The 26,636-nt window shown below is 46.8% G+C and overlaps 1 protein-coding gene across 1 annotated transcript in view; it reads right to left on the reverse strand.

The window, feature by feature from the left end:
- Positions 1–8,202: 8,202 nt before the first annotated feature.
- Positions 8,203–26,636, reverse strand: part of DOK5 (docking protein 5) — a gene marked incomplete at both ends in the record, with an annotated part of 31,835 nt that continues 13,401 nt past the window's right edge. Inside the window, 7 exons of the mRNA XM_082293044.1 lie at positions 8,203–8,270; positions 9,002–9,122; positions 13,791–13,926; positions 15,263–15,452; positions 16,164–16,283; positions 16,383–16,497; positions 23,414–23,521. Coding sequence (XP_082149170.1) covers positions 8,203–8,270; positions 9,002–9,122; positions 13,791–13,926; positions 15,263–15,452; positions 16,164–16,283; positions 16,383–16,497; positions 23,414–23,521 — 858 coding nt within the window. The remainder of the gene's footprint in view (positions 8,271–9,001; positions 9,123–13,790; positions 13,927–15,262; positions 15,453–16,163; positions 16,284–16,382; positions 16,498–23,413; positions 23,522–26,636) is intronic.

Here is a 26,636-nt window from a genome sequence, read left to right on the forward strand (position 1 = left end):
CACTCCTCACAGGACTCACAAATCTTGTTTATTTAAAAGAATGAACAAAAGTGCAAAACACAGATAGCTGCACAGTCCATTCAGGCAGGAAAATCCAGGATATTCCTGCCTGTCCTGCACCAGTGGGAATGATTAAAGGCTCTCATCAGGAATGGCACAAATACTTGTAGAGGCAGAGATGGTTTATAGCCAGCACTGCTTGGGCTGACAGCTCAGAATTCCCTCCGGCTGCCTCCCTGACGGAATGAATCCTATCTTCCATCTCTGCTTTGAGGAGAGGAAATGGATATTTAAGTTATCAGCGTGTTCTGCGGACTTTCACAGTCACCAGGAGTGAAATAACCGAGGAACTGGCTGTGCTGGTTCCAGCAGCTCTCAGGCAGCACAGGGCAGTGCGGCCAATTCCCTGAAATCCAGACCCTGAGGAACTCTGAATGCTCCTGCATGTTCATCCCCGATGGGCTCCTGCAAGGTCACCACGGAGCAGCAGCACTGGAGGAGCCGCTGGCAGAAGATCCCCTCACCAGGAGGTTGCACTGGGTTTTAAAAGATTCAATCTCTGCAAAATGCCTGAGCGTCGGGCAGAGGGGATGAAATGCACCCAGTGAACTGCAGCCTTTCCAAACCTGATGCCACGAGGAGTCACATCCTATTAGAGGAGTCAGGAGATAAATGTTGGCTGTGGGCTGCTGGAAGGAGCCAGCAGGATCTAAAGCTTCCCACCCTGTGTGGAAATTGTAAAAGATGACTTTTGTGTTGCCTTGCTGCTGCCGGAGAAAAAACTCTGCTAAGAGAAATGCAGAACTAGGCAAACATCCCAAAAATAGAGACACCAACTGGGGCTTGCCCCCAGAGAACAGCAGGAATTTCCAAACTGTTGTGCTTTGGTTTGGTTCTGTGCCATGCAGACCAGGGTTTGCTGGAATCCAAGGGATTCATCCAAACCTGGGGCAAAAGGTTCAGATCTCAGGCTCTGGTTTTGAACACGCCAGAGATAAGAAGCTGTTGTCTAAGAAAGGGAGAATTTGGGGTCTGAGGTAAAATTAATGAAGGCTCCTGTTCACACCAGTCCTCAGGACAAGGTTTCCCTCAGAATTCTCTGGGTGCCAGGAAGGAGGGAAGCAGGAAATCGCTGCATCTTGGGAAAGGGCTATTTTCTGACACTGTGAGCTTGAGCACATCCCAGGATCAAAGTTGTTTCTGGCACAACCAGTGTGTTATGGCAGAGGCTTTTTCTTTCTTCTCACATGTCCAGCTAAAAGCTGCATTGCAGGAATTACACATCCCTGTCGTGTCTGTGCTGTGTCCTGCTTCCCACAATTTCTCCTGCTCCAAGGCGAGTGGCAGCTGTAACTCTGCCCGCCTGGCAGCCCTGACAAGGACAGGGAAAGCACTCTGGGCTCCAAAGAAAATGGGTATTTAATTAAAGGAACAATAAAGCCCTTCCTTGCAGCAGCCAGATGGGGCCCAGCATCGTATTTCTCCTCATTCCTTAAATCATCTTCTGGAGAGGGAGGGAGGAAGATTGAGCACAGCTTTATGTCCCACATAAATCCCAGGGAGCACCTCCCCAGTGCTCTGTGAGTGAATTATCAGGTGGGAGCTCCCCAGCACCTGCCTGTCCCTACATGGATCTTCCAGCAAAAGGGGAATTCATGTCTCAGTCCTTCCCTCTGTAGAAAACCTCTGCAATTTTGTGGGAAGTTGATCTCTGAGCCCACAGCAAACTCAGCTGCAGATCACAGTCAGTGTGTTTGAACAGTGAGGTGCTCTGCCCTGAAAAACCTTTTATTTGGGCATTAAAAGAGTGCTGAGATGCGTTTAAAATCTCTTTTCCAAGTGGGGAGTCAGTCAGATGAGTCCTTAGGAGCTGGTTGCTGGAGCCTTTTCTGCAGGAACAACCCAATGTGAGGCATTTATTAATGGCTTTCAAATGAACTTTCAGCTCCCCTTTAGCCTGGACTTCAGAACCACTCTGAAATTAAATATAATGAAGCAGACAGCTGGAAAAATAGACCATATTAATACTAATAAAACCCCTAATAGACACCAGACTGTGAGGCCATTAAAATGCCAGGCATGGCTGGGAGAGCAGGATGCAAAATTCAGAGACAACAACGAGGAAAAAGCAACTCACAGCAATTTTGAGGAGAATCTGGTGTGATTTTAGGAGCATCAGCTGCTTCTGCCTTAGTGGTTGTTCAGAGACTCTGTTGTGACCCCCTGCACAGCAGAAATGGAATATAATGAAAGATAAGGAACATAAATCAGCAATCAACTCCTTCATCAGTAACAGCTCAATGAAAGGTTTGGTTCTACACCATTTAAATTGCATCTTAATCCCAAACTTGAGTGAAACTCACACCCCAAAGTGCTTTGGATACTGGAACAGTTGCAAAGATTTTCAGAGTGAGAATCTGTCCATGAATTCTCATTCCTGCCTTCCCCTTGTTTCCTGTCTGGGTCAGGCAGGGCTTCCCCCACAACCCAGGGATCTTCCCACACCAGCACAGCTGGGCACTGCTGCCAAAATTCTCCCCTTTATTTGCTCCTGCCTCGGGTTTTGCCCTCCCCCAGTGGAGGAAACCTGGGAGCCAATTCCAGTTAAATAAACAAAAAGCCAGACCCAAACAACATTGCCCAAACACGAGGGCCGTTTGGAGCAGAGCAGTTTTCAGACTCCCTCTGGGCCAGAACAAAAATCTAAAGACAAGGATCTAAATCAAGGGGCTTCCTTTTACCCCAGCACCCAAATTATTGCGGTTTGGGATTGATGCAATCTTAATATCCAGCAAAACACTGGCATCTTAGGAGCTGGTTAGACCAGGAAGCTGAGTTTAGGCTGCCCTGGGGGAAAATCCTTCATCCAGTTCAGGGTGCCAGAAGAGCAGGTGGTGGGTAACTGGTGGATTTCCACATCCAAAATCCCAGTTCTTCAATAAACCCTATTTTTGGCCTTAAAAACAGCAACTGAATTAGAACACAACAGCCGGGTCTGTATAAACTCATCTATGTAAACCAATTTTTGAGGCTTTCAGCCATCAGTTCTGAGGATCAGGCCCATTTTAACCCTTCTCTTGCTACCAGGTCACACATGAGCATGAGACTGAAGGGAAAATATTCCTGCAGGCTCAACCTGTGCACCTGGATCAGCTGAAACAAAGACACTTCAAAAGAGACCTCTGAGCAAGGAAAGGAATGAAACAAAAGCAATCAGAGTGTGTCAAACCTTCCAAGGTAATTAAACTCTAATTAAGCATTCTGTTCTCACTTTGAACCACAGATCACACAACTGGAGCAATTTTCCACAAGGATTGGCCAGTCACATGTGGCAAAGGAAAAGCAACTTCCAATTGATTTTGTTTCACTGTGTAAATCACTGAATTGGGTAATACATGGGGTAAACAAATACTAGAAATAACAGACCCTCTCCAAACAAAGATAAATGGAATTTTTACTCCATATATTGCTGCTCCAGGTGGATCCTGGCCTTGGATCGATCCTTCCTGGCTCACTGCAAAAGGTCAGCAGAAGTCTGCCCCAGCAAGAATTTCCTTGCAAATATTTGCTGCCTTTCTGGAGAGAGAAAAGGATGGATTTGGTTGGATTCCGTTTCAGGGTCTGAATACACAGAACGCCTCTAACCCTACCCCCATTACAATGAAAAGGCCCATGAAATCTTCATTTTGAGGCAAATATATGAAGAAAAGGGCAGCTTACTCATGAGCCCACTGGAGACTCCAGAGCAGAATTCCCAAGCAGCTCCAGCTGGGAGAGGTCACTCCAACTCCTCCTCTTTCACAGCTGGCAGAGGAGCTATAAATTCAATTTTGCCACCTTTTCCCTCCCTACGCTGCAGGACAGCATTTATCTGTTATGTAGGTGCACTTTCATTTTACTGAATGTGCCAGAAATACCTCATTAATCCTGGCTGGCTTTCAGCTGAGTCACTCCACATGAAGGAGAAATAAGTATTTATGCAATTATTTTCTCCAGTTTAATGAACAACAGGTTTTGTGTAGCATTTGGTCCATATACAGCCTATCTCTTTACTCAGTCAAAAAGATACAATGAATCCCATTAGCAAGTGAATTTCTCTTCGTCATTTTATAAAAGCCTTTACCCAGTCATCCCAAAGTACAGACAATATCTGATTAGAAGCTGTAATTTGATAAAGGCATGATTTTAAATAGTTCATATAAACAGCGTGTCCACCTCTGTGCTGGAGAATGGCAGATTTGTGAAGCTCACAGCAGAATATAAAAGTGTAGGACATGAGGTTAGGGAGAGTCAGCCCAGAAATCTGAGAGACAAAACTGAGGCAGTTGCCAGATTTTAACTGTGGCTTGGGTGCAATTCTCCAAAAAGAAACCCCAATCAAAGCATCTTAATGAGCACAGGTAATTAAATCTCGTTTTTATATGTGTCCTTTAACACATAATTTGTCCAGTAGGACCAGATACGTCCCTGCACTGTTTTATGTGGTCCTTATCCCATTGTTTGTGAAAATGGCAGGACTTTTACTGCAGGGTTCTCCTGGGGACTGCAGGTGTGTCATTCCCACTGTTAGGATTTGGAAAATTAAGTGCCACAGAATCATGGAATGGTTTGGGTGGGATGATCTGATTAAAGATGACGATTAAAGATGATCCAGTGCCACCCCAGCCATGGGCAGGGACACCTCCCACTGTCCCAGCCCGGCCTTGGACACTTCCAGGGACGGGGCAGCAAAGAGTGAAGGAGAAAATGAAATCCAGGTTGTTAATAGAGCCTGGAAAGCCGGGCCCATGTGGATGGACATCGCTGGATTCCTCACGGCAGCACGGGAAACTCCTCCCACGCCACACGATCCCTTCGGGATCACCCCACTGGGATCACCCCTCCGCCCCCAGCGCTGCGGCAGCCAGGGCAGCACAGGGCGCGGGCAGGGGGTGCTGGAAGGCGCCACAAAGCAGGGATAAAACCCCGTGTGAAACATTTTGGGAGTTTTCTGTCCAAGCCCCAGTCCCGGGGCAGTCCCGGGCGCCGGGGATCCCATTCCCAGGACAAGGCTGGCATCCCGCGGCAGCCTCCGGGATCGCGCCCGACGGAGCCACGAACGCTCCCACTACTCCTGCTTATTCCCTCCCCGGATTTTCTCACATCCTACCGCTGGAAAGCCAAAAATTCATTTCACCAGCGCGAAAAAACTACGGGTTTTTTGTGATGGCTTAGAGCAGATGAGCCCCTCCCTCCTTTTACCTGCGAGATTCCCAGAGTGTTTAAAAGCTGGGAAAACACTCATGGACAAACCAAGCACCCTGAATGCCTCAGCACCTAACTCCCTACATTTGGATTGTCAAGAAACAGAACCCACAGGCAATAAATACTAAAAAGAAAGCAACCACAACAAACTTTCCCCTGGCATCTGTAAATCCATGCAGGAAGTGTGGAGCAATCAACAGAGCCGAGGCCCGGCTTCTAGTGAGAGCCTCGTGTTTGAAAACAGCTTTTCTTTACACACTACAGGGCTCGTGGTAGTGGCAGAATATTCCCTAAAAATCAGAGAATGCTTCATTAGTGTTCATGGAAACAGAAGATCAGTCTGCCCTTGTGAGAGTTAATGAGTACACAGAGATTTCACATCCTGCCCCCTGATCTCAGCGCCTGAGGCTGCAGGGTTGTTACTCACTGCCCACAATTGCTCAGCAACAGGGCTCAGATACAACTCTCACTGAATTAATTTTATCTGCGTGATTACTGAAATTAATGCCAATCTGGCTGCAAGTCACAGACTTCGAGAGACGCTCACCTACTTAAATATTAATGATGCTTTTCTGCCGTAAGGTGTAAGGGAAAGGAAAGCTAAACACTCACAATTATAGGAATAAGCATTGACAGCAGTGCAAGCTGGAAAAATAAAGGTGTTTCACTCAGACAAGTGCTAAACAAACCCACTTCAAACACTGGCCTCCCTCCAGGGGGCAAATATTGCTTTATTACATATTGGTCAAGCAAAAAATGGAAGATCTCCTTTATTTAAGGAAAAAAAAAAAGTTTTGAACTATGATAAAAATACCTCGAGGTCTTGAGCGACTTTAGCAAGTCCTGGTGCAAATCCATGTCCCTTCGTCCCTTTAAATGGAGATGGAGATGATGTGACCCATCCCATTTCTCCCAGCAGCACCAGGATTTATTTCCAGCTGTTGTGTTGCCCTCTGTGCTGTTTAAATCACTCCACTCGCATTTTGTTACCTGCAATAAAAACATCTACGGAAAAGAAATGTAATGGGAAGTCTTGATATTAGATCTGTATTTTTCGTCCCTAATGCATTTGATTCCAAGATTTTAGGATCACTACCCAGAGTTCTGCTGCAGTCTGGACCCTCTCCCTCTACCCACTGTGCTATTCCAGTTTGCTGGTTCAGACCTGCTCAAAAACTGGAATAACTTTTTAGCATGGATCTGAAAAGTAGGGTGAGCAGCTCCACACCTCCTCTCTGATCCCTTTTTCTCCTTCCCCTAACACATAACCTTCTGTCTCCACTATTCTGACCTGCAGCGTGGATTTTGTGGGATGAAAGGGTCCAGGGGTTTGGCATTTCCATGAGGCGTTCAAGAAAGAACAAGGCTGAAGGATATAAAAAAGGCTGTGCTGGAATTTGGTGGAGCAATTGAAACCAGTCTGTAAATTGTTTTTCATTCTCCTTTTTACACAGAGCCCAAGCTCAAAACCCCTTTGTGAGGGGCTGTTATTGTGGAGGGTCCATGTGTAGGGCAGAAAACAGAGACCAGGAGTTCTCAAGGATAATTGGACAGCACCTGGCAGCCAGCTCCAAACACAGGCAGCCCTTGCCAAAAAGCCATCCACTCCAGGAGCAGCAAATTCCCTCATTCCTTGGGCCTTCTGAGGCAGCAGTGATGCAAAGATAACTCAATGTGCTGGTACCAAAAATTAAACCAAAGCAGCTCCTCGATCCTGTGTCATACACCCCCCATAACTCAAAGCAACGTGGATTCCAGGCTGCTTGCCCAGCTTTGCCAGGCAGTTTCACCGGAAAGAATCATCTCAGAGCTGGTTGATTTAACCACTCTTCATTTAAAGGCCAAGGTTAGAGTGGATTTTTTTTGGTCTTCTTTGTAATAGGAGTGTTCAGCCAGAGATAGCTGCGTTCTATCAATCACTGCATGAGTGAAAGGTGAATAAAAGCATTTACTGAACTGTCATATCCCTGATAAAACAACAGCTGCTGCCAGCTCGGGAGGGAATACATTAGCAGGAGTAAACCTGGAAGATAAAGGGCTGTTAGTCACAACATGCCTTTCAATCCCTGTTTGTGTGAGCAGTTCAGCTCTGGAATGAACATAATCCTTATTTACAATAAATTATGCTTATCTTTGCACTGTGGGGTACCTTCCACAGCGATGGCAGATTGATTTTATTTCCTTCAGAAGCACATTTACCTTCACCACAGCCAGGGCTTGGCTTCCCTGAGAGCCTCCTTCCCCTCCAGCTCTGTTCCTACAACACTCCTGCACGTGGAAATCCAACATTTACCTTTTTCTGTTTTTAACTCAAAGCCCCAGACCATGATTCTGTCCTAGAAGAAAATTAGCTTGTGCTAATTGAATGACAAAAAACACTGCACCACAAACTAAGTGGGACTTTTTTATTTATTTTCAATGTTTACAGAGATGGAAATAAATACAGGAAAGAGGAGATTCTTTTAAAAGAAATCAATCAAGTCTTCAAACAGGAAAAATGGTATCCAAGAGCTGCTTCAAACTGGCCACCATTCCAGAGATCAGAAACAGGGTAACAATAATGGGAATAACTAAAGAGAAGCATTGCCACAAACCAGGGTGACACAGCGGTGAACACACAGCTGCCAGGAGACAAAATAACCACACTACAGCAGGAGTCTCACATATTTACAACAATCCTATCATACAAAACCAGTGGGAAGTGTTTAGGGAGTGATTTCTCCTCTGTCCAGCTGTAAGATATAAAAGATACACCAGAGGGTTTGGTGGTTTGGTTCCTCTCTCCAATATCCACGGAAGAGTTTCCGCTTTGGGCAAAGTTTAAAAAATCCTTTGTATTGCAAGAATTTTTCGTCCAACCTGAACTTCTCTGCATTTCCATCCTTGCTTGTCATCACCACTCATCCACTGGGGCAGTTGGTCAGAAGACAAAGAGTTTGTAAAGTTCTTCCCAGATCTTTATCGATGCTCTGCCCTGTAGGTTGGAAAAGTGTCCGTGCGGTGGAGCTTCACTGGGCTGGAAACGTCTTCATGGAGAGCCAGATGGAAAAAACAGAACAACCCCAGTTACACACAGGCACCTCAGTCAGTGTCTGACACACGGGAATATGGGAGCTAGAGATTAATTAATTAAATCTATCCCTGCTCAATCTGCTGCTCCAGCTCAGAAATATCCACACAGATTTTCTTTACCTTCAGAACAGAAACTTGTACAAAGCAAATTATTTTTTTCAAAGTTCTGACTTTCATTTAGAATGTAAAAACGCTCTTTTGGATCCTTTTTTTCCCAGTCTAACAAGCAAGACATTTTTCTAAATATAAAACAAGTGGTTTGTACCCACGCAGCCAATTTATCTCATGCCAGCTCCATGCTAAATTCCTGAATTCAGCCCTGGTTTAATAAAGGGCTCCGTGGAAGGGCACAGTAAGGCCAGTGCACAGACTGTGCCACCAGCAGCTCCGCCTCCCATGCCCTCATCCATGGAACAGCTCTGACCAGGCACGGAAGCGCTGCTTCCATCCTCCATCCCTCCCCTGGATGGAGCCTTCCGCGTGCTGCCTGCCCCATCTAGTGTCGGAAAGAAAGAACCAGGAAAAAGATCTCCTTTAAGGCTTTTTTTCCCGGTTGTTAGGGTTAGGGTTACACCACGCCGGCACACCCCCTGTGCCGAGCTGTCCATCCCAAACAGGACATGCCCTTGTCCCCACCGAGGCTGAGTGCCACCCTCTGGGGAGGTGGCAGGGCAGTGCCCCTTACCTGGCAGGCCGAGGAGCTGCCCGGTGCTGTGCTGCCGGGTGATGTGGTGCCAGTAGGCGCTGCGGGGCAGGGGCACCACGGTGCCCAGCGACACCGCCCGCTCGCTCATCTTCAGCTGCAGCTGCAAGGCAGGACAGCAGGTCAGGGACAGGCTGGAACACTGTCTGGGACAGCACAACCACTGCAAGAACTGGTACTGAAGCAGCCTGAACTCCCCCCTGCCCGGGTTAGTCTGCATGGGCACAGAGCTCTGGGGCAGGAGGGCACACAGCTCTGGGACAGGAGGGCACACTGCTCTGTGTCAGAAGGGCACACAGCTCTGGGACAGGAGGGCACACAGCTCTGGGTTAGGAGGGCACACAGCTCTGGGACAGGAGGGCACACAGCTCTGGGTTAGGAGGGCACACAGCTCTGGGACAGGAGGGCACACAGCTCTGGGACAGGAGGGCACACAGCTCTAGTTAGGAGGGCACACTGCTCTGGGTTAGGAGGGCACACAGCTCTAGTTAGGAGGGCACACAGCTCTAGTTAGGAGGGCACACAGCTCTGGGACAGGAGGGCACACTGCTCTGGGTTAGGAGGGCACACAGCTCTGGGTTAGGAGGGCACACAGCTCTAGTTAGGAGGGCACACAGCTCTGGGTTAGGAGGGCACACAGCTCTGGGACAGGAGGGCACACAGCTCTGGGTTAGGAGGGCACACAGCTCTGGGACAGGAGGGCACACAGCTCTGGGACAGGAGGGCACACAGCTCTAGTTAGGAGGGCACACAGCTCTGGGTTAGGAGGGCACACAGCTCTGGGACAGGAGGGCACACTGCTCTAGTTAGGAGGGCACACTGCTCTGGGTTAGGAGGGCACACAGCTCTGGGACAGGAGGGCACACAGCTCTGGGACAGGAGGGCACACTGCTCTGGGACAGGAGGGCACACAGCTCTGGGTTAGGAGGGCACACAGCTCTGGGTTAGGAGGGCACACAGCTCTGGGTTAGGAGGGCACACAGCTCTGGGTCAGGAGGGCACACAGCTCTGGGACAGGAGGGCACACAGCTCTAGTTAGGAGGGCACACAGCTCTGGGTTAGGAGGGCACACAGCTCTGGGACAGGAGGGCACACTGCTCTGGGACAGGAGGGCACACAGCTCTAGTTAGGAGGGCACACAGCTCTGGGTCAGGAGGGCACACAGCTCTGGGACAGGGCACACTGCTCTGGGTTAGGTCCCACTGCTGCTGCTCCAGCTCACCTTGGTGCTGCCCTGCTCCTGGGCAAGCCCTGCTGCCCCCGAGGGCAGTCCTAACTCAAGCAGCTGAAGCAGAAAGCGGGGCTGAGCAGCGGGCAGGGCAGTGCTGGGATCCTCCCGTGCCACCAGAGGGGCTGCCCGGCTACACCGGCCACTTCCCAGAGCCAGATCCCGCTCGGCACACGGAGAACCTCACTGGGCGTGTTTCACAAGTTGTTCTCATTAATTTTGAAGCATTTTCGATTCACCTCCCTCCCCTAGAGCCCAGGAAGGTGCCAGCTGATGGCACAGGAGCTGCACTGCCCTGCTGGGAGCCCCATCCCACGCTGCCCCCTCATGCAGCGCCCTCAGCTCCCTTTCCTTACATAATCACAGCCCCTGGTTATCGACATTGCACTTAACACAGGAGAGCTGACTACTTTAAGGCACTTTTGCTTCCATCAACTCAATAATGTGCAAGCTGATAGAAGTATTTGGATTTTATCATCAGCTTCACAATGCAGCTAAAACTCTCCTCCCAAAGCTCAGGGAAACATCAGTTCAAACATACCAAAGCTTCCCTAGACTTTTCTAATTTATGAAGACACCTTTTTACAAAAGAGTAAGTTTTGAATTTTGGTTTCACAAAACCAGAGGTGAAAGAACCTTTTACAAGAAAATCAGTGTATTTTGGAGCAAAACCCAATAGCAAACATGGAGAAGGAAAGAGGCATTTCCAAGTTATTCAGAGGTGCCTTCAGCCTCCTCTCTGTGCAGGGACACTTGTGATGGGAAGCTAAAAAACTGGAATTTGGTTTAATAAAAAAACTTTAGTTTAAAACTAAAGCAAACCAAAGCCAGCTCAAGTCCTGCTCTGACAGGAGCCACCTCCACATCAGCTGGATGTGAATCACTGCCCCAGGCAAGGTCCCACCTACACCACACTGATCAGAGAGCTCCAGCCCTCTGCAGTGTCACCACACACCTCAGCACCATGGAAACAAACCATGGCATCTTTTCCAGGGAGTGCCAATCAGCAGAGCACCGTGGGGAGGGCATGCTCAGCTGCAGGTATCGTTTTTTGGAGGTTTCATTTATTGGGGAGCTGGACAGCGAGCTGGGGCAGTTTGAGAACGGTTCTGCTGTCAGCAGGAGAGCAAAAACCACCAGGCTGTGTTGGGGGGAAAACCCCAGAGACACAGCCAGAGCAAAGCTGAACGGTGCCACAGAGAAGGCCCAGAGGAGATGCCCCTCCTGAACTCGATCAGCAGGGGAGAAAGCTGAAAAAAACCACAGCTGAGGATAAAAATTAGCATGTTCTGTCCTGAATACACAACATTTCATCAAAGCACCTCAGACTGCGAGCACAGGAGGCTTTAATGGTGACTGATTTCATTTGCACAATTAACCTCCCGTGTCTCTGTGGCAGCAGAAGGAGGAGGCACAACTCGCCCTGGCTCCATCCCACAGCAGCACCTGGCACTGACATGGAAAATGAGCCCCTGCACACTGAAATTCTCTCAGATTGGTTGTGACCATGGCTCCAAAAGGAAAGAAAAGAAAGATGATTGAAGATTTCTTAGGTTTGGTTTCAAAATCAAACCTGAACAGGTCTTTGCTTTCCATTCTCTGGCAATGTGAAAGTGAAAGGAGAGAAACCTGGAGGAAAAGAGCCACCAATGACCAGAGTGGATTTACAGTCACTAAACAAAGGCAGCTCGCTCTTCCCTTTCAAAGAGAAAAGGGAGGAGCTGTGGATTCACTGAAAATAAGTTGTGGAAGTGTCCCAGACATGCTCAGAGCTCTCTTTCAGCTCCTCAGCAGCACAGCCAGGCTGAGGCTCCAGCCCAGGAGGTGCCAGACACATCAGAGCACTCCTTGGCAGCTTTGCTTCAGTCCATCACTATGGGATATTCAACTCCCTTTTTCCCTTTCTTTTCTCCTTTTCCCTGCCCAGGACCCCTCAGGTGGTTTAATCAAACCTTCCCCTCAGCTCTGGGTAATCCCCCCATGGATGTGGCAGTGGTCAGGATGCCAGGAGCAAAAAGAAAACACTCACTGGATTTCATTTCTCACCACCACATCTCCTACCTTCTTCCTTTACTTGCCCTTTCTGTAGGTAACAGCTCAAGCTTCACTAATACAAAAATTTACACAGGGTAAGGAATTCTTGGAGACAGAAACAATACAGACAGCTTAGAAAAAAGGGCAAAGATCTGGAATGAAGCCCTCGGTGAGGTGTTCAAAAGCAGCAGAAAAATACAGGGGAAATCAATCAATCTGAACAAAGAGGTTCTTGGCAAATATTCTGTGATGAGCAGAAAAAGCCACCTGATACAACAGAGCTCGGCCTGAGCTTCTAAACCTGAATATGCTTGGGCCCCAGAGAAGACACAGAGCCCTACTGAGTATTTCAACATTTCTGACAGATGTGGGGAACTCATATCCAGGACATAGGGACTCAGCTGAAACAATTGTATTCTGCTACTGAGCTCCAAGACTTTCAGTTCAGCTGGAATATGCTGTTATCCCCTCCCTTGGCACTGCAGGGCCTACAAAATTAGATTTAGGGGTCGTGGTGGGACACAGTGTTTGTGAAAAAGCTTTTTTAGAGGTTGTGCAGCTGCTGCCTATTGAAATCTACAGCAACTTTGCATCTGCTGAGTCTATGGGCACTTGTGAGATGGAAATTTTACATCATCTATTAAAGACGTTATTCCAGAAATGCAAAGCCAACGAACTTGAAATTGCCTGTAGACCTATTCACTGTCGTTTCAGAACTGATCCCTGCTTTCTGAACATGAAATTGTTCCCTCAACAGGTTCCTCCATCCCTTCTGACCCTGCTGGGCTACAAATGTTACTGAAGTTATGCTGACCTAGCCTAGGTTAATTTTAATCTGCTTAATTTAGTCACTGTTGAGTACTTGTCTCATCTATCCATCTGTCTCCACTGAAGACAAATTTAGATATTTTTGAACAAGAGCTCCCTTCATTAACTAGAACTAAGAGGTTCTTGGTTTTAAAGAAGAAAGTAAAACCCAGCAAAGATGGTGTTAGATGATCTTTTACTGGAAAAGGGCAAACCAGCAGCACTGCTGGCTGCAGGTGAGCTCTTCTCATATTTCTGAAAGAATCAAGCAAAGTGTCAAGCTCTTCCCAGGGAACCTGTCTGATTCTTCCCAAACCATGCTTGGAGCACAGACACCACTTAGCAAATGGAAAACTGAGCAGGAGCCACATTTTGCAAGCAGACTGATGAGAAATGCTTCCAAACAAATTCGTGGTGCTGATTAATCAAAGGAAATTAATGAGACTGTGCACTGACAGGAGCTGATTTTCTCTGTATTAATTCACATTTATCGATAACTTTGCACCCACAGACATCAAGGACTCTCTTTCCCTGTTGTTGTTATCCTTGAACAGGAACTCCAGTTATACATATTGCCCTAAATTTTATAATCGAGCAGAATTTAATAATAATAATAATCAGAATCCCCCTGAAGCAGCACAACTTTGGGTGATGACCAGTGTGGAATCCCAGTCCCCATCCCCATCCCAGCAAGGCCCATACCATGGAGTTCTTCACGCTCTGCAGCAGCCGCTCGTGTTGCTCTGCTATGGCCAGGGCAGCCGAGTGAACCTTCTGGTAGATGGCTTCCCCATCCCTGGTCTGAAAGATGAACAGCCCTTCTCCCGTGTCACACATCCTGCCAAGGCAAGAGCACAGGGCATCCACGTGGGAGATGGAAGTTTCCAGGTCACCACGAACCAGCAACACCTTCCTGTGCTGCTCTAAAAGGGCCATTGCATGAGGAGTGAGGAAACAAAGGTGGCTGAAGAGGGAACAAAGTTATTTCCACCTCTCTGCCTGTGGTTCTGTGCAGCCCTCGTGCCATTTACTGTTCCAGGCCATGTTTGTGTTGCTGTTGCCAAACAGACTCAGCTGCTCCATCACAAGTGTGAAAGCTCTGGAGAGTGCCTGCACAAGACCCAGATTTTTTCTCTTTAGGCTCTTTCTGGAATCTGTGCCAGGCAGCATTGATTTGTCTCCCCCTTTGGACTTTAAATGAGTTTTGCAGACTTTTGTCTTCCCCTTGAAACAACAAATACAAATCCTCAGAGTCCCAAATGCATTGTCCTGTCATGGCTAATGCATGATCAGCCAAAGGAAAATGTGTTCCTTTCCCCTCCCCAGGAGGGCTAAATCCTGCACTAAGATGGAGGATGGAAACTTGAGTGCCTCCTCCCTTTCCAGGTAAGTTAATTGTGTGATCTGCTTCCCCTTCACTGCTGTAATTCTCTAATGTGCTCATCTCAAATAATGCCTCCAGTATCTCCTCACAAGGGTTTGATGGCTCAGTTCAGTATTGCCCCAGCTTCACCCAAAGCTTGTTACCACTGAGCCGGAGGAGCAACACCTCTAAACCAAGGAATTCCATTCAGCTTTCTTATAAACCCGTTTGTCAAAAAGATCCATGCAAAATAGGAGTCCCTTCATTCCTTTCATTTGCTTTTGGGAAACAACTTGGCACCCACTGCCCTCGACATCCAACTCCACTTCTCCTGAGAAAACTCCGTAACTCTGCGCCCAAACCTTGTACAAACTCTGGAATGATGCTCACCTCTTCTTCCCAGATCTTTCCATCCAAACCCCTGGCTCACTGACTGCTTTGTTTAAGAATAACTCCATACAGTACCATAAAACACTGTCAGCCTCCACCCTTGGGATACCTCAGCTCTCCCACACCCTTCAGGCACTTTGGCAACTGCTTCCATTCAGCTGGGATGGAGAGGGGTTTTATTTGGGTTTATATTTGTTTCAGTATTTTTAACAGAGGATTTTTTTTTCGTTTATATTTCACTGTTTTAATTGGAGTTTTTGGGGGGTTTATGTTTGTTTCTATATTTTAATTGGGTTTTTTTTGTATGAATGGGTCCAGACTGGCCTCTGGTTGAAGATCAGCTCCCTTATCCTTGGAAACCCTTTGGAAATGGTCCAAGTACCCCCAGGAAGGCAAAGCAAGAGAACAAAGTCCCACCTACCTCCCTGCCTCGAAGGTGAACCAGGCTGGGTCCCGCCCGTAGCGCCGGAGGGCACTTAATGGCCAAGAGACGAGTTTGACTCTGGGATTCTGGATGTCCCAAAGACAGATATTCTCAAATGTTATCTGCAAGGTACATTCCCCATGCACATCTAAATTAGGGGATGGCATCAAATACACATTGAATCTCTCTGGGAGAAAAACAAAAGGTTAGTCTAAAATCCCTGCCCAGCAAACGTGGAAGTCATTCAAGGAATTTCCTATTTTCCATCTCTAACACAAGATCTTATTTCCACTTAGAACTGCTCATTCCCACACAACGAATTCCTTCCAATAACTCAACAAACTCCACGTTTGGGGCAGTCAGATGCTGCACCCAAAGGGCATCAAATATTTGTGTGTGCACTCAGAGCCTGAGGAGAGCTGTGCCAGCATAATCCTGATATTTGCAAACAGCTCATAACATTGTGTGCATGAATAAATACATTGCTTGTGCAGGTAATGAGCTCATTTGCATAGGAAAGTGGAGTAGCCACGGAGTCAGGTTTTGCATGCAATTACTGTTATTTATTATTCTCTTTACAGAGCCTCAGTCACTGACATCACACAAAAAAACCCCACACAACAAATAGTTCCCATCTCCAAGAGCAACTAACTCATCTGAGAAAGAGAAGTGCTACTCCAAAATAATTCCATTTAACTTATTTATTATCACTGGCAGCAACTGAAACCAAAAGCCAAAAATAAACCCCTGAACAACCAAAACCAACCCCCCCAAACGAGGAAGGAGGGCTTGGAAAAACAGTTTTGCTCCTCTTTATTTCCAATATCCGTACATACAGTCCAAAAGGCTTGAAAATAAAGCAATTAACAATTCAAAAGGTCAATATTTCTGTACCTACCACTCTGCTCCCTCTCTACTCCAGATGCCAACAAGTCAGGCTCTCCAAGGCTAATGTCATTAATTCGTGTTCCCAGGCACTCCATCTGCAGCACCTTGCACCACTCATCTGCCTCAAGCTCTGTATAAATGCCCAGAAAATCTCTGTGTAGGTACATCATATTTATAATTTCACAATAATGCTCTGAGCTTTTCTAAGGAGCGTCACTGTTTCACCCACCTGACTCACAGGCAAAGGTTTTGGAGGTGTCATCACTGAAATAAATGCCCACAGCGTGTTTCTTTGTGCTTTTTGGCAGCCTCGAGATATTCTTCACATTATTGAGCTCCGTGACCTGGAAAAGCACAATTTGGGATTTTAATGAGGAGCTTGGGAAGAGATCTGTCTGTTCTTGGCTGGGCAAGGAGAGGAGAGAAGGGAAAGGAGGGAGAAAAAGGTGGGACAGCATCAACAGGCTCTGAACCTCCGTGATGGCCCTTGAGGAAATGCCGCCTTGCCAGGAATCACCTCGGAAATTCCATGGGAAAGCCCTGGGAGATGCAGCAGCCACGTCCTCCACTTCTCTCACCTCCAGACATCACCATCCCAATAGGAATTTTAGCCAAGAAAAAGGTGGAACCAAAGCTCCCTCCAGTCTGAGCAATATTCACACGAAAGGCATGAGAAAGACCAACCTGGTGCAGCAGAACCAGAGAGAGGAGAGATGGAAATCTAAAGGATTCACCCAAGTGGAGTTCCAGCACTCCCAGTTCCAGCACAGCTTTCAGCAGGGAGGAAAAAACAATGGTGAAAAGCTGCTCTCTACGTTTGGTTTTTTTTTTGATGGAAAGTTGAGGATTTGTTAGAATGGTCCACTTGAAAAAAACCAAACAAAAATAAAATCACAGTTTTCATTATCAGAAAGTGTTTTAGCATTAAAGATTCAGACCGTAAACACAGATTTCTGTTGCTTGGCTGCCAAAAAACAATTGGAAAAATCGCTTTTATACAAAAAAAAAAAAAAAAAATTGGTATTACCTTGTACACAGCTTTAGTAAATCCATAACACAGTGATTTCATATTTCTAACATGCACTTTTCACCCTCACAACCCATGAGTAATGCTCCAAAATTTGTCTGAGGGGGAATTCTTTATTTAAATTAATCACACTTCCAAGCAAGACCCTGGAGAAGCTTTTCCTACTGTGAATGGGAGGAACAAAGGGCAGTTCATGGGCAACATCTCCCCAAAAATTATAAATAACAGCCAATGTCCAGAACCTCATCCCATGGGCAGCAGCAGAAGGATATAATGGAAGGATCATCCCATGGGGAACCTCCAGCAGAGCTGCCAAATTTGGAACTCAGGTTTCTCCAGCCTCCAGGTTGGAGATTTTGAGAAGTGTCAAAACTGAGACTTGATAATTGGGCTTCATTTTGCACAAGGGGTTTTTTTAACCCTCTTCCAGGAAACGCTGTGATGGGAGCACATCCCCCAGAGACCCCAACTCACTGCTAAATACAGACCTGTCATGACCCATTCCCTGGGACACGGCAGGTCAAGCACAAACAGCTGCCAAGTTCCACTCCAAGGTATTTTCCTCAGATGCCAAGAAAGGATTCGAATGCAAGGGGAAAGAAAACCAGATTTTCCCCATCCAGGACAGCAACCACCTTGACATTTAGGCCGAGCACACTTGCATTTCCTGCAAGGGAATGTGCTAATGAATTCCAGCCCTGGGTGAAATGTAAGTTCTGAGACAGCAGAACTTACATTTTGGAAATGAAGGATTTAGGCTGACTTGGAATTTTGCTAATGGGAAGCTCCTGTCTGAGCGTCCCTGCTGGATATCCCAGGGCCTGCCTGCGGGCAGAGGAGTCCTGAGGGTGCTGTGACACGGCTCAGGGTGCTCAGCAGCACACACAGATGGACAATCTGGCACTCTGGGACTCTCCGAACTCAGGGGCACCAATGATTCTCTGCAGAAGAGTGGCTGGAATCCAACTTTCCAGCTTCCACTCCTTCCGTCCTGGGCACAATCTCGTGGCACCCGATTTCCATGTCTGGAAAACAACACCCCACAAGCACCTGGAGGCTTTTCACAGAGCGGGGCCTCAAAGTCTTCACCTGACAGCATCTGAGCTGCCATCGAGGCTGAGGCTGCCTCCACCTCTCCCAGTTCCAGGGGTATTCTCCACTCAGGCAGTGGTCCCTCCTGGCACGATCCAGAGCTTTATCCAAGGAGCAATTCCTGCTGCCAGCGCTCCACCTCGCACCTGTGCTCCCAGGGGAGCAGTCCTCTGGAAAAAATCAGGATCCCTGACCTGCTGTGCCACCCAGCAAGTGCCCTGCTCAGCCCAGCAGGCTGAGCAGCCTCCCTGTTGCTCCCCTGGCACAACAGATGGTCCCAATTGTCTGGCACATCCTCCTGGAATTCACACTGCCGGGGCGGCAGCCTGCAAACACCCCCACGCTCCTGGAACCCGGCCAGGAGCAGGCACCAAACACCTGCAAATACTGAGGCTGAAGTTTGGTTTATTTCTCCTTTTTTTTTTTTTTTATTTATTTTTTGCGTTTTAAAAGAGCTCTCCTCCTGCCAGGCTCTTGCAAAACGAGTGTTTTCATGGGTAGTTTAATCCGTGTATGTTTTATTTATCTGAAATCAGGAACTAACGTACACTTAGCAAATTAATTCTAAACTGAGGGGTAAACCACAAATATCAGACCTATTAGCAGAGAAATGACAAGAAGAATGGTATTTTGTTAAGGTTTAAAGACCTCCCTTTGCATATTTCCCCCCTCCTTTTCCTTTTTGAGCCTCCTTTGGATTAAGATGACAATCCATATAACTGAAATGCATTTGATTAGATTAAAAACAAAAATACTTGCAGAGCTGTGTGGTGAGAGAGTTCTGAACCAGGACCAGGGATTAATCAATCAGTCATTTCCCAGCTGACAGAACGAGCAGAGCTTCAGCCTGACAGATCCACTCAGCCAAAATTCTTCCACTTCTCCCATTCCCATCAAAAACATGCCCAAAAAGCAGTTTCCTAAAAAATGTTCCTCAGCATTCCAACTATTGTTTGAATTAGTGCATAATTCTCAAATATGGGGAGCATTTCAGAGCATAACACCAGGGGTTATATTTATTGCCTCCACAACTGCTACACTCAATGGTTCCCAAGCACTTTGGGGTTTCATCTTAATTAAGGATTCATGGCTCTGTCTTAGCTCACTGAAAATTGCCCCGTGATGAGAACAAATCAAACATTCCCCAGGAAACCCCAGGGGAGCATTTAACGGGAAATGTTATTGCTCACTCCTGCTGGTAAGAGCTGCCTGCACATCTCTAACCTGCTAAGTAAAAATAACAGATTAAATTTTGTATGGAATCATGGAAGGGTTTGGGTTGGAAGGGACCTTAAAGCCCATTCCCTTCCCTTCCCTTCCCTTCCCTTCCCTTCCCTTCCCTTCCCTTCCCTTCCCTTCCCTTCCCTTCCCTTCCCTTCCCTTCCCTTCCCTTCCCTTCCCTTCCCTTCCCTTCCCTTCCCTTCCCTTCCCTTCCCTTCCCTTCCCTTCCCTTCCCTTCCCTTCCCTTCCCTTCCCTCTCTTCTCTTTTTCTCTCTTCTCTCTTGTCTTTTCTCTCTTCTTCTTCTCTTCTCTTCCTCACAAATATTCCACAAGCCCCACTAGGCAGAATTTTAGTGGAGACACCAAAACACCCTGAGAAGTTCCTTTAATTCTCTGAAAGCCTTGAACCTGACGCCTCGCTCACAGATAAGTGATAGCATTCATTAAAATAAATGTTTAACAGCTCGTTATTAGCAGAGTGGTCAGACTTGAAACATTTCATTTGCTGTGATACAGCTTTGCCTGGAAAACAATTACAAGTTCCACAGTCCAATTTTCCAAATGGATTATTCCATAACCAGACAGGAAGACTGTTTAAATTACTTCTGCTGTTTCAAGGCAAGATTAACACAATGGGATTAAAACTTAGAACTCCTCGAGGACTCGGTGTATTCCTGTCAGCAGGGTGCAATTAGCTGGGGTTTTATGGGAATATTAAGGATTCTTCTGGCACATCACGAAGTCAAAAGAAATAAGAATTTCTTCCTTCCTCCAGCAGTATTTTGTTCAAGCATGTGGGAATTTGTGGCTGCTTATTTACGTTTAACAAGTGAAAATCAGACAGTCACCTGGAAAGCAACTCTTGTAGCCTGGATCCTAATTATTTTCCCTCCCTTGTGGGACCAAAGGAATTAAGTGGGAAATTTGCTTTGTGTGTGCAAATTCCCGGTTTACTCCATCAGCTACAGATGACTGTTCTCACTTGACCTTTATTTTAGGACACTGTGACCTTTCCACTTTTAAAAAGCAGAGCAGGACTAGTAAGGATTTAAGGTTAATATTAGACCAAAAAAAGTATTTATTTCTGGTTTGCTCTTCCCGTGGTGAGGATGTCCAAGCTCAGGCCCTGGTGCAGAGCTGCAGACAGGGACACATTCAAATGCAAACAAATGGGACTCTCCAAAATAACAGGAGCACCACCAAGGCACTGCTGGGGACCCAAAATTCAGATGGGGAAAGAAAGGAGCTGCTGCCCAGCCTCAGCCCCAGGAGCTGGTGCCACCACGGTGCCACCACGGTGCCACCACAACCAGGGCCCTGTCAGCCCCTTTGCACCAACAAATCAAAGGAACACAGCAGTTCAATGCATCCCAGGAAAAAGGAAAGCCTCAGAAGGAAACACTTGAGTGAAGGAGGCAGGGGCTGTTGAGAAATTAGCTCCATTCATCATTTTCCTTTTCTACCCTTTACAGTTTTATGATGGATTAAACCTCTCCCGAGACTGATGGGCTGAGTGAGGGCTCCTCAGTTTTTTTAGCTGCTTTCAGCAGCATTTGAGAATCACTCCAGAGCCCAGGTAGGAGTTGACTTTAAGGAAAAAATTCTTATTTCTTTTGACTTCGTGATGTGCCAGTAGAATCCTTAATACTCCAATAAAAACCCAACAAACTGCATCCTGCTGACAGTGTGTTCCTGAGACCCCGGGGATGTGCAGGTGAGGTTTTGCTCTCATCTCCCACCCTGAACCCTTCATTAGCACAGGCTCGTGGCACACTTGACACCTTCACAGGTCCGCCTGGGTTTTGGGGGTTTTTTTGCAGGATTAACTTCTCCTGTCCCCGAGTGACAGCACCAGAATTATCACAGCAGAGCCTCTCCACACCACCAACCCTTGCAGGACAGCAGTGACCACCCCAGACCTCTGCACAATGGCTTCAGCACCAAAATCCCACCAATATTATAAATAAAAAGCAGGTGACATGCAGTGAGTGTTGAAGTCTCTGCCATATTCTTTGTTGGGTGTTTTTATCAATAATTAACTCTGGTTTTCCTAAGAATCATTCAACTACAGCCTAACACAGAGCAGCAGAGACATGCTCTTTTTTCACTTCTTCCAGCAGCTCATATTTAATACTTTCAGAATCTCCATCATTTGCCACGTTTGAATTTCACACATTTACAAGGCTCATTTTAAAAAAAACCCTCATTTTTATCCACCTGTGCTCTTTGTAAATGAGTACATTTTGCCCAGAAATGTCATTTAATATTCATTAGCTCCCTCTCAGTGAGGTTTGTTAAAAATAAATGGGACCTGTCAGCTTGGAGAGCTGACAACTCTAAACCAGAGAAGAGCCTTACTCAACATCCTTGGTTTCAGTTCCCTCTCTGCCTGAGAATATTCTCAAAATCCAAATGAACCCCAGAAAGTCAGCAATTTTTCCACTTTCCATCAGCCAGAGCCATCCCTGGAAGTGGCCAAGGCCAGGCTGGACAGGGCTTGGAGCAACCTGGGACAGGGGAAGGTGTCCCCAAGGTAGAACTGGATGACCTTTGAGGTCCTTTCCATGTGATGGGCAAAGTTCTGATAAAAACCACACAAAATTTGTGTGTAAGTCCCCAGGGACAGTTTCTAGAGTTGGATCATCACTCATTCCTGTCAAATCAGCTACCAGAGATATCCAGAATTTAAAGGAGAAGCAATAGCTTGAAATGAAGTAACTGTTAAGTAGAGACTAAACTTGGCCTAAAAGTGAAAATCCCTCCCAGCTAGTGAGGCTTTCCATGGTGCTTGAGTCTGCAGGTCCAGGCTGCTGGTGGGTTAAACACCTGCAAACAGGTGCTGACCTATGGAATTTTGTGAAAGAGGAGAAATTCCAGTCTCATTTAGGCTCCTCTTGGATTTCATATCCATTACCCAAGGTGCTGCTCATATATTGCATTAATTTAGTGGACAAGACAACAAATTATTGATTATTGCATCAATAATTGACAGATATAATAACATAAATGCAGTTTCACACAGAGCTGGAAGTTCTCACACATTTCTTACACAGAGGGCTCTGTGCAGCCCTCTCCCAAAAAAGGGGAAAAAAGCCCTCATTACTTCTGCAACTTGCTTAATATAAACATGAATTAACTATTTCTGGGCCTGACTTATTAGAAATAGCCACGGGTTCTATGACCAATCGATTACAGGTTCCATGGCACGCAGACAGGATTCAGAGACAGGATTCCCTCAGGATTTCCTCTTAAAAGTCTGTCCAAATAAGTGCAGAGCAGCCTCAAGCTCCTGGGAATTCATGCCCATCACTCCTAACCTTCAGTTTTTGCTGACAATTATTATGAATTAAAAGGTTTCTCATTTCCACCTCCACGCCCAGGAGAACGACACACGGAAATTCTCAGGTGAATATGAAACGTGCACATCACTCCAGAGCAGCGGCTGAAGGGAAAATCCTCATTCTTGTAACACCAGTGAATTCAGCAGAGGTTTTCACACCAGGTCCATGCTGTCCTTCATGTCTGGAGCTGGCTCCTGTCTTCCCACAGAGGCAAATTCCCAGGAAAATGGGAACCTCCAAGTGCTTTTTGAATTCCCATGTTCCTGGGAATGTCCCGTGTTCCATGTTACTGTAAACACGAAGAGCAGGAGCCACTGGGAAGTATTTCAGATGTGATTTTAAAGGGCTGAGGAAAGGCCAAATGCTTTAAAAATAAAGCCCTTCTCCACTCACTCAGCAAGATGTTTGCTACAAAGAACGTTTACTCTGCCTCCACTGAATGAAAGCACCCACAAACAGCTTTAGGACCCTAAGAGTTAAAAAAGTTTCAATTTTCAGGCCAACTAATAGACAAGACTTTGGATTTTATTCTTGATATTGCATCAGATAAAAACAGTTTGAGAGAACCTTGTGCCTTACCTTGTGGTAGCATCTGAAGTAAGCAGCTCGTTCATCTGAGAACTTCTCCAGCCTCTTTGGCCCTTTGCTTGAAGCTTTCTTGAACACTAACCAGCACCTCTGGTAAATCTAGAGACACAGAAGAATAAACTTGGCATCTTCAGTGGCCTGAATATCACCAGTACTCACAGAGAAGTTAAATCCCCAATCAGCTGTGGACTCTCAGAAGTTCAGAGGGAGCACAAGCCCAAGCTGTTGGGGAGCTACATCCTGTTCCTTTGGATCCAGCCAGCAACTCTTGAGTGAGAGGTGACACTCTGCATCAGCTGTGAATAAGGGTAACACAAGGGAGCAGGAACTGAATTACTGACAAGGGAAAAAGCAGATTATTTAACTGCAGAACCCAGCACCATTCTGTCATTTTGCTCCCAGGGTCTAATTGAATTTAAATTCAAGTCATTTGGGGCAGGCTCTGTGCAGAGTGGTTTTTAAAACACTTTTCCAACCGCAGCACGAAGCCACTTCATCTCTCCAGCTCCTGCCACAATTCCCTGCAATCTTCCCAGCCATCCCTTAATTCTGGTGCACTCTCTGCCGTGCTCCTGCATTCAGAGCCACAGCTCTCAGCTGAGCTCAGACTGCCTGCAGAGAAGGCAGGAATTACAAGCCTTGCCAACTGTTCACAGCCCACACTTCATCAGTAATTCCAAAGTAACACCTGGTAGCTTCGAAATAAATCAAAACTGCCACCGAAATTAGTGTGATTTCAAAAGCAAAGAAAAAAATAATCAGACCAGCCATCAGCAAGGCACTCACAGCACAGATTCAGTGGGGTGAGCAGTGATGGGACCCATCACAACATCCCACTGCCCCACTAAGGCAGCTCCCAACAGGAAAACAGCTCTATCCTCTGACCCCTGCTGGGTCAAAAAACTCTTCATGTTCATGAAAAGTAGCTGTAACTCCCTTGCTGAACCCACAAAGGGTTGTTAACTGACTGGCTGTGCTTCTTTCACCAGTTTTTAGCTGTTTCTCCCAGCTGTATCATTTTTCCCACCCCATCTCACACACAGACTCTCACACTCCTGGCCCATGTGGCTGCAGGAGCATTTAGTTCAAGGCCAGGCTGCTCCCATGCCAGGCACCAGCTGAACTGATCAGGATTTTCTTCCCATTTTCCAGCTTTTTGGGCACTCAGCCTGTTCTGTTTAATGCAAGGGTTTGATTTGGATTGCTCAGAAATCACTGACCACAGTTACAGCTCACACCAAAGCCACAATTTAAATATGCACCTACTTCTGCTGGGAGAGACTTTGTACATTTGCCTTCTGAGAATTTGGTTTGCTGGGCCAACATCATCTCCTCCCACCTGATAACGAAAAATAATCTCCAAAATCCCACCCAAAAGAGACTGTCCAAAGTTTGAGTATTCAGCCCTTTTGCTTTTCAAAACCCTGTAGTTCTAACTTCAGCCATTAGAAGCCCAAAGAAGGGAAGAATCCTTCAGTAATCGTTTGCTGTTGTACTTACAAAGAGACTCAGAAGAATAGACACACCCTCACTGCTTAAAACCTTCAAAAATGGGATGGTGGAGATATCAGGAATGGGCACTGTCAGCACTGTCCCACCTCTGTGCTCTCCAAGTACATAAAACTCACCCAGCATCACCTTTAGAGAGCATAAACTACAGGAAACCCTGAATCTCCAGCAATAAAGCAATAAAAATAGTGGGATTTAAAGCTCCCTTCCCATCAAACCACTCCATGATTCTATCAATAATTTGGCAGCATCCTCCTGGGAGCACTGAAAAGTTGTCAGTGCCATGCCCAGGACAAAGAGTGAATCCCAGACCCTGTTTTGAGCTCCACCACAGAGCAAGGAACGAGGTCTTTGGTGCCACCACGGTCAGGGCTGTGCCTGAGACGTGTCAGCACTTCAGGCTGAAGGCATGGACTGCATGAGCTGCTTGTGTTGCCACAGCTGCTTGCCAGCAGCACGAAGCACCAGCCCCAAATGCTCCCAGGCGCCGATTCCATCAGGAACACTGAGCTCACTCATCCCCCAAGCCAACACTTTCCCTGCTGCTCCGTGAATAGGAATTAGCTGGAAGTGGTGCTGTAATTACCTGCCCTGACAGTGATTAGGGAATCCAAACAGCAAATCAGGGTCTGATGTGCTGGGAGAGCAGGAATAGCTGGCATTTGCACAGCACCTGAAACCCACCAAGGTCTCCCTCTGAGATCTTCTGAGAAAGTCCAACTCAGGATTTAATTCAAGTATCAAAAATCAGCTTCTATTCCTTACGGCCTCTCCTGAAAAGTTCAGCTTGAAGGAGGCCATGGAGCAGGTAACAACATGAAATTCCAGGGGACTATCCCGGCTGTTTGTGAAGTGGATCACCCGACTCCCAGAGAGGCTCTGCACGGCCAAGGTCACATCAAGCCAGTTCTATTTTTGGCTCCAGAGATGATCTGATATAAATCATTACCACAACTGAAGTGACTTCAAAGGAATGATGCAATGTGAGGATCGGGATTCCTGCCCCTCGGAGCTTCCCAAGCAGGCAGGAATGCCCAGGAATGCCCATCCCTCCTTGGGGCTGGAAAGAGACCTCAGCAAACCTGAGCTCAGCTGGAACTGGACCAACCCATCCCCCCTGCCACGGGCAGGGACACCCTTCCCTATCCCAGGGTGCTCCAAGCCCATCCAACCTGGCCTGGGACACTTCCAGGGATGGATCCGGCTGAGGAAAGTGAAAAAATTCTTCTGATTTTCTCAGCTTCGGGGTTTGAGAATATTCTCAGGCAGAGAGGGAAACTGAAACCAGGGGTTGATGTCTTACATGATGACCCAAACCCTGGAGCATCCTGGAAATGAGGGTGGGAGGGAGACCTGGCAGTCCTCACCTCCTCAGCTGAGCAAAAGATCACCAAGGGCTGGATTTCCAAGCGCCTAAAATGCTCTGCTTTGTACATGAAACACAGATTATTCCACACAGTAAGAATGGAATAGAATATTCCACATGATTAGAAACAAAGTATTTTAATTTAGAAGCTGAAATCTGAATTTCTTTGCCCCAGCCCTCACTATTTTTGCTCAGGAACCACGCTAAAAAGCCATCTGAAAATGGCCAAATATGTAGAAATTGGAGGGGGGAAGGTTGTTTCTCTGATCTCAAAGGCAGGGGTTTAAACCTGGCTGGTTTAAAAACTGAGATATGTGGCCTCCACCACACCGCAGGAAA

The sequence above is a fragment of the Coloeus monedula genome (genome assembly GCF_965178545.1).
Source record: "Coloeus monedula genome assembly, chromosome: 17".
Classification (NCBI taxonomy): Eukaryota; Metazoa; Chordata; class Aves; order Passeriformes; family Corvidae; genus Coloeus; species Coloeus monedula.